An 8359-nucleotide genomic window follows, 5' to 3' on the forward strand; every position below is an offset into this window, starting at 1 on the left:
CCCTCCCTTCCCTCCTCTCCCCATCCCCACCCCTCACCCCGAAAATCCCAAAACCCCACAAAAAACACCCAAACATCCCAAAATCATAATCATTCATTGAGAGCACAGTGATCACAGGTCAGGAGCTGTTTCTTTGTGGCTTTTTAGGTGTGTCTTCTCAGAAATAAGAACTAGAAAGCACTAAGGAAAAGCACCGTGTCTGTGGTTTGGTTGGAGCGTTTGATGGCAGCACCTTAGATGTGAGTGTTTGATCACTTACGTTTTAAAATAAGGCTCCTTAGAATTTTCAGTGTTTTCAAGAGAAAAAATGCCAGAAATTATTAGGATATCTGACAGACTGAAGGATGTCAAGTTAGCTCTGCTACGTCAGAAGACAGCAGAATATACTTTCATTCTTCTGGTCAGCTTTGCCAAGAGTTTTGTTTTGATTATTATTGAAAAGGACAATAAAGGCATCTTCCTAGAAAGGATAATTAAGTCTTTGGGGTTTTTTGGATGTCGCTAATGTTTAGAAAAAGTCACAAGATTTTTCTTGGAGGAACTGTGGGTGTTTTAGGTAGCTTGTGTACTTTAGAATTAACTAACCTTTACATTAAACTATGGTGGGGAAATTATTTTTCTTGAAGCACATAGCATGCTGAAGCTTACTGAATTAAGTTTTGTTTTGCAGTTCAATGTGTCCAGTTCTTCTGAAACTATGACTGCAATAGAAATCAATGTAGCTTTCTTATATTAGAATGTGTGGTTTTACTCCTTTTCCAGGCCTTGATGAAAGAAATGTTTTATATGTATCTGTGTGTGATCGTTAGTTTGTTGTGGTGTGGGTTTTTTTTGTTATTATTTTTATCATTTTGGAATCACAGACATTTCTAAGTCAGGGTCAGAGAGCTCTGTTTTCTGTTACATCTTGTCTTTGTAGCTATGGAGTATGGATTAATTGTAAGTACATAGCTGGCTTCAGACATATTGGATAAAGACAAAATGGAATTTACATCTTCAATTAAGTGTTACGAAATTGCAAATCGAGCTAATGTTTGTAATTTTAATCAAGTGATAATTTCTGAACTAATTTTGTCCCCGCCTGGTGATGTATTTAATGTTGAAGATGGTGCTTACTGTTAATTTCTCTAAGTTCCAATTGAAAAAAGGTTTGAAATGTGTTGATTTCTTTTTTTTACATATTCATTTAAACATATTAAAAGTAAAATAGGCTTGTTAAAAGTGGCATCTGAGTAGGTGTAATATCATGGGTAGTTCTTGACAGTAATCTGAATAAACTCTGTGGTCCACTAGAAAAAATTCTAAGAAATGAACAATTTTTCAAGCATTGATACCACCTAGTGGTAAAAAATATCGTTACTTGCTTACATAATATGTATTCAAAAGAATATAAAGTTTGTGTTATATATAAAGAAAGGAGAAATAAGCTGTCTTTTGTAACATCTACACATGTGTAGTACTGCAAAAGCTTTTGAGAGTGGGCACCTAGAATTTGAACACTTGCACTTCACTGCTTGATGTGTATAGGGGTGGTTTTGATACAGTTTTAAACATGTTTATTCTGTCCCATTTTTAAAATGGTGGTGAACTGGCCTGGCAAAATGAATCGGGTATGTTCCCAGAACTGGTTCAGAACGAATCTGTGGGATTCAGCAAGGGAGTGGGTGGCACCTGGTGGGGAGCGGCTGAGGGACGGCAGGGCTCCTGCTTCCAGGGGTGATACAGTGCCTGCCAGGAAATGGTGACTACAGCCTTGGTCAATTGTATAATGCAACCTGTCAACATCAGATTACAAAGTACCTTTCTAAGCAAAGTATTGCCCTACTACTCTGTAAACAATGCAAAACTTTAGCCTTTTAATTAAGGTAGTATGTGAAATGATCTTTCGTTTCTTATTGCCAGCTAATGTAGATTCAGTATAGAAGTTACTTTTATCATTGTAACATCTGTAATGTGACTTTTAACATGTAAGATGGTAACATAGCTAATTCTGACCGATGTATGTGAACTCTTTTATTTTTCCCTTTTCATTTATAGGTACTTGTTTCACAGTGGCAATCCAGAGCATCCAGGAGACATACTTCTAAATACAACTGTGGAAGTTTTGCCTTTTCAGGTATGAATGTATTGATTCGTGTGTTCTCCATTATAAGATAAAAGCAAAATCTAATTATATTGACTTTTTTAAAAGGGTGAGGGAGACATTAATGCCTTTTTTTTTCTTTTTTTGACTGTAGGATCTTGATGCTCTAATGCTCTCATACTTTTTCTTTTAATTACACCTATTAACAGAAAACCATTGTAACTATTCAGATATTTGTTCAGAGTGCAGTCTGTTACAAGTGGTGTTGGTAATTTGGAGGTGATCAGCCTCATTTGCTTCCAATTCACTGCTACTATTTAAAACCAAAAAAAACCCTCACCCAATCTTTCATCTCCTGTGTATTTTGGAAAAAGGAAAAGCTAAATCAGTCTGCTTTTTGATTTAGTAAAAAAGTCTTGGTTCAGGAATCGACACACATCCAAACCTTACTGGATATTGAAATATCTGGACTCTTAAATCTAACGTGTTCCTTTCTCCTGATTACTGATTTATTTTTTTTCCTTGTAAATCAGTCTGGGTTTTATCTCAGGAGGGCACTACAGTATCTTAAGTATATTATTGCTTGAAGACAAATGATATAGGGTCATCTTTTTTGACTAGATACGATAGCTAATCATTTATATCACAAAACTCTGTCAGAGTATTGATACTACTTCAGACAAGTTTATTTAGCATTAAAATAGCAAAGTATTTGTATCCTCTCTCATACAGCTGGTGTAGGTATCTTGAAATCTGTGTCTAAATTACCATATGATGAATCTCTTGTTTCTTTTCCTTTTCTTTCTTTTTTTTTTCCTTCTTTTTTTTTTTCTTTTCAAATTTTAAAAAAAAGGTAAGTGGTCATGGAGGAGTTCACTTGTCCATTCTTGCAATCTGCCTTCCTGGGAACAAGCAAAAATAGGAGTTTCTGACCACCCTCACCCCTAAAAAGAAGTTTTGTCAGTCTGATTCTAATTATTCAACACAATATGTGAGATAGAAAACCCATAAATCTTATAATGTGATATACTTTCTCAAGACCTTTGGAAATACATTAAACCCCAAAACCACCAGCAGCCCTCACTTCATTTGGGCCCTAGATACCACAATAATGCACAAGATAATGAGGAAAAATGTGCATCAAGCATCTCTTTTGGCTACACTTGGCAGTGAAACGTCCCTCAAACTGGAGCATCCCTTAAGGAATAATGCTACTCAGCGTTCATTGCTATTGACACAATATGTGGAAAGGTAAACAGGAAATTCTGCATCTGGCCCATTCCTAAGCCATTAGTGTCAGCAGAAAATGTCACTGATATGAGGACAGCAGTTGCAGAATGATAGTTACTGTCCTGGGGGGAATGATTTCTCCGCCATGGACTTCAGTAGAGCTGGAGTCCCATTCGGGTACTTTGACCCTGATCCTCCGTAAGCAGAATTCAGAAAAGCAAAAAACGACCCAAAAAAAAAAAAAAAAAAAAACCACAGTGCTCCAGGCTGGATTTGTCTGGGACTCAAGGAACATATTGAAAAAACCAACCAAGCAAAAAAAATCAAAACCAGCCCACGCCCCAAAAAAACCCAACCAAACCCCCAAACTAAAAAGACCTACCACTTTTACAGCAGCCTTCTTTAAAAGTAGGAATTAAAAAAAAAAAAGATGGATTTAATCTCCTGTTTTGTCAAGCATTTTTAATTGATCCCTAGGAAATTCTTACATTGGGTCTTTTAGTATTGAACCATGTGACTCTGGTTGTAATTTTCCAGCTGGTTTTGAAGCTCTGGTCTCCAATCTAATTTTTCTGTGCTTATTAAGGAGACTTATTGATACCCATCCCTTTTTAGTGAAGCAGTGTTAATTGCAGTGCTTCCCTTGCTGGTGTGATTGACTTTTCATCTCGCCCAAATTCTTACATCAAATAGTAAGCTGTAAGTTTTACTTGTCCTGAAAGAAATCTCTGGTTCAACCATAGGAAAAGGTGGCAAGATCCTGCCTTTGATTTTCTTCTGCTGTGTGCCAGTTTCTGCTATGTATTCTGTTCACGTGGCAGTTAACATGCAAGTTACGCAGTGCACTTAAAGTACTTCTTTTTTCTACTTTGAAGTCAAATACTGTTCTGTTCTGGAACACTGCTGCTTTTTCTTTTTTTTTTTTTTTGGTGTTGGCTTGTCTAAGGCTAATAAATAACTACTCTAGACTGGTTCCTAATTATTTAGAAAAGATGGATGCTGAATATATAACAAGTGCACACACATTCGTCTTTCCCTGGCAAAGTCATATGTCAAAATAGATGATGTCATTTATGCTTTGCTTTTCTAGAGTGAAGAACTGGTATTAAGCAAAGAAACCAAAGACAAACGTTTAGAGGATGGTTACTTCAGGATAGGTACGTCAAAGGGAAAGAAATGTGTATTGTTACTACCGCAACAGTTAAGACATTGTCATTAAAACCAAAACAAACCTGAAGCTGAGTTTTGATCATTCATTATTGAGTACATGACCTTGTAAAATTGTAAGATTGTTGTAGAGGCATTTCCAGGTTGGATAAGATCATCTCTTCTGTCCTGTGACCGCATGAGTGCCTCTGCATGAGTTGAGTGCTTGGCCTGGCTTTGAACCCACCCTACAGAAAATCAGGTGTCTTGTCATGGGATGCTATTGCCGTTTCCATAGCCAAGCAGCTCTTGGGAAGGTGCCAGGATACCTGCTGTCAAGGAGGAGAAATGTTACTCGTGGATTGTATTTAACTTGCTGAAAGACATAGGTTGGGCATCTCTGTTATAATGAAAGCAAGTGGGTTTTGTCTTAATGAATTGCAGTTGCTGTGTATATGTTTTAAGTGTAAAGTCTAACTGGGCTTTTAAATTGGATTTCTAGTCATCCAAATATAATTGAAGGTCCTTTAAATTGGAATACATGAAACAGAAATGAAAACCCTTGTCCTTAATCCTCCTTGAAAACACGTAAGCCAGGGGCTCCACGATGAGTTCCATGATATTAAGTTAGAACCTGTGCCAAAATCTTCTCAGAGTTTGAGGTGCTCATACCCTTAGACTGTTCCAAAGTTTTTTATTCTTATGTGTAATCCCGTTCAGATCGGTGTGCTCCGATGATACATCCCATCTTGTTTGTTGCTGCAAAGCTGAATCTGATATCAAAAATGGCTGGCTGTCTTTTTTGTTTCGGGAATGATACCTGTCAACTCTACAGGCACCAGTGATTAGTTTCACCTGTGAATTGCGATACTGCAGATACATTTTTCTGGACACAGATTTTATATTTTAGTTTGTTTAACAGGAGCTAATTGAGGATATGCTTTTGCTTCTTTTGCAGGGAAATTTGAAAACGGTGTAGCTGAAGGAACGGTTGACCCCAGCCTAAACCCTATTTCATCATTCCGGCTTTCTGTGATACAAAATTCAGCAGTTTGGGCCATTTTGAATGAGGTGAGAGGTGGTATAACCTTTTAAAAATATAAGCCAGTAAATGTGAGATTTCTTCATTCTGTCAGTGTGCTGAAGCTCAAAATTTTGGCTAATGCAGAAAACAGTTACCTCTTATTACTGAGAAATTTAATACCCTAAAACATGACCTTTTTTTTTTATTATTCTCTATTTCAGATTCATATTAAAAAGATTACAAACTGATCATGGAAATCTGCTTTAAAGGAAAAAGAAAGAATCCTTGAAAACTTTTCCTATAAATTCTGACATCCTTAGCAAGTCACGAGTTGAAAATACTGAGCATGCACCTTATTCCAAATTTCTTGCATTTTCACTTGAACTCTACCTCTTGTGAAATCTACTGTAGATGAGAAGATTGTATTTACCCCTTCTTATCTGATCCATCCAGAAACTGATGCTCCACACTGATACCGTTCATCTGAGGCCTAAGTTGTCCTCCACTTCAATGTGACTTTACCATCTTATGGTTACAGAACCCTGCTACGCTTAACCTGTACTATTTTGATAGTATAGTAATATAGAGAAGTTGTACATATTGTTACATTCCTTGAAGAAGAAGAAAAAAATATAATTATTGTTAAATATGTTTTATGAAGGGGGTACTTTCGGAGTTCCATTTATTTTCTATAACAAGAACCCTCTTTTATAGACTGTCAGGGATATATATTAAAAATGTTAGGGATACTTAATTTATTAAAATAATTTGAAAAGTACATATTTTTATGCAGTAAAATTTTAAATTGATATAGTTTTTTTTATGAATTCTCTAGTTTAAGTTATCTTTCTACATTTTTCTTTGGAGATGCAAACATAAATTAATACCATATTTCAAATATACTGCCATGTTTAAAAAAAAAAACCAACCTAGATTAAGTTTCTAAATTATGTGGTTTTGTACACAGAATCTGAATGATGTTCAGAGGCATTACAGAGTTCTGAGGAGCATTATTCTTTGAGGCTATGAAATTCTACTATGTACAGTTTGTAGCCACATAAAAAGCATGCTGAAATGTCTTGTTTCATACTATGAACTAAATCTGCAGTGATTTTAGATTGAATCCATTGCATTTTAGAAGAATTTTTTTGACTCCAAACAGTTCTTTCTAAAAATCTTTGTAGACATTTCCTAGCCTGGACAAATTCATTTTCTGTACTGAAAGAAATCATTCTCCAGCTTTGCTTTGGAGTGACAGAGTTACCTTATATCAAAAGAATTAATAGTAATTAGATACATTTGATCCACAGAGGTCTCCTTTTAAAAAGTTCCAGTTTTGCAGTGTTTATTTTAGATACATTACAGTGAGTAGTTGCTGTTTATTTTTATTCCATTGTTCAAGAACAAGGTTTCAGTTGGACTCCTTTATTGATCAGTGTAGTAACTCGCACTAACTTTTAATTTGGCCTCAAGTTAGTACCCTGCCTTTTTGTTTCAAGGGAAACAACAGTGATCTTAAATGAGTCAGAAATTCGGTCAGGAACAGAAAGTAGTCTGGATTGAATCCGGAGCAGAATCGTTGCAGCACTAATGCTGCTGCTGCTCTTAAGGATCCTCCTGCTTAGGTGCTTATGTGCAAGGACACAGGCATGGGAAGACTGAGGTTACCCAGTCAGAAACGGTCGGGAAGAAGAGAGGCAGAAATTCCTCTCTTTAATAGGAACAAAGTGCCTGATTGACACTGGAGGGAGGCATCTACCCTGGCTTGGGGGTTCTCAGCTGTGCTATGAACCAGCCTCCTGGAATGGACATCTCAAAAGCTGGCCCAATTTTCCCTGTGGAAGAAACCCCTCTGTTAGCCCCGGCATCTTTGTGGTCAGGGCACAGATGTGCAAAACCTGTTGTGGCATCCCTGACCTACAGTAGGGATCTTGAATTCCTAGCTCCAGCATGAAGGTTCAACTAATAGATTTGGCCTCTTTTCACAACATAATTTTAAGGAGCAGGAGCCTTAAACTGACTCCCCAGTACTGCAAGCCACCGCTGCTGGGATATAGAGTCAACCTGTCTTTTCTTCTGCCTTCTTGGAAAATGGTGTCATAGCTTTGACAGTTCAGCAATATTCAAGTTTAAGAGCTTAACTGCTCTAGGCTAAGTGACCGTAGCCTATTGTGGTGCCACAGCCCAGTTCGTTACATAGATAAAGCCATCAAATTATCACCATGCAGTGGCTTTTTATCACACGTTAGCTAGCAAAGGTCTAAGAAAGTAATTAGGTTTTCTTCTCAGCTGTGCCTGCGAATGAATGATGCAAGTAATTTAAACTATAGCTATTTATCACAATTTAGATTGCAGAAATATGTTAGGTAATGCAGTTTCTTAATATAAGTAGTTTTGCTGACAGCGACTTTCAGCTTTCTCCAGGAGTTCAAAAGTTTACTGGTACCACTTATTTAAGCAAGCTGTGTGCTTATTCTCAAAGCATCACTGTTCCTGATGTTTCATAGTAGTTAAGATGAATCATTGCTAATATATCTGAATATATAGAGGCCTTACCGTGTTGATTGCAGGACTCTGGTTAACAGCATATTTAGGTTTAAAAATGTTGAGATGAAATTTATCAAAGACAACAAATTAACTAGTGCTTGGTAAAATATGTGAGGTTTTTTTCTGAAGATCGTTGCATTTTTACTGCATTTTGCATTGTGCTGTCAGGAGTTGGAAATACTCTGGGCTGCTTTAACACTTTACATTTTCCTGAGCTTATAGGCTCTCTAAATAAATGTGCCACGTTAATACAAATTATTTTTTGTAGTTTCAGGTGAATTTAGAGATGGTATAATCAGATAGTACTGCAAATTTGCTTGGAAATTCTG

At 36.7% G+C, this 8359-nt stretch overlaps 1 protein-coding gene across 2 annotated transcripts in view; it reads left to right on the plus strand.

The window, feature by feature from the left end:
* Positions 1-6658, plus strand: part of MGAT4A (mannosyl (alpha-1,3-)-glycoprotein beta-1,4-N-acetylglucosaminyltransferase, isozyme A) — a 79498-nt gene extending 72840 nt beyond the window's left edge. For both annotated transcript variants that reach the window (XM_014960249.1, XM_014960248.1), the window contains exons 13-16: positions 2038-2116; positions 4404-4470; positions 5418-5530; positions 5705-6658. In XM_014960249.1, coding sequence (XP_014815735.1) covers positions 2038-2116; positions 4404-4470; positions 5418-5530; positions 5705-5731 — 286 coding nt within the window. In that variant the 3' untranslated portion in view covers positions 5732-6658. The remainder of the gene's footprint in view (positions 1-2037; positions 2117-4403; positions 4471-5417; positions 5531-5704) is intronic.
* The last annotated feature ends 1701 nt before the right edge of the window (positions 6659-8359 follow it).

The sequence above is a fragment of the Calidris pugnax genome, unplaced genomic scaffold, assembly GCF_001431845.1.
Source record: "Calidris pugnax isolate Ruff unplaced genomic scaffold, ASM143184v1 scaffold188, whole genome shotgun sequence".
Classification (NCBI taxonomy): domain Eukaryota; kingdom Metazoa; phylum Chordata; class Aves; order Charadriiformes; family Scolopacidae; genus Calidris; species Calidris pugnax.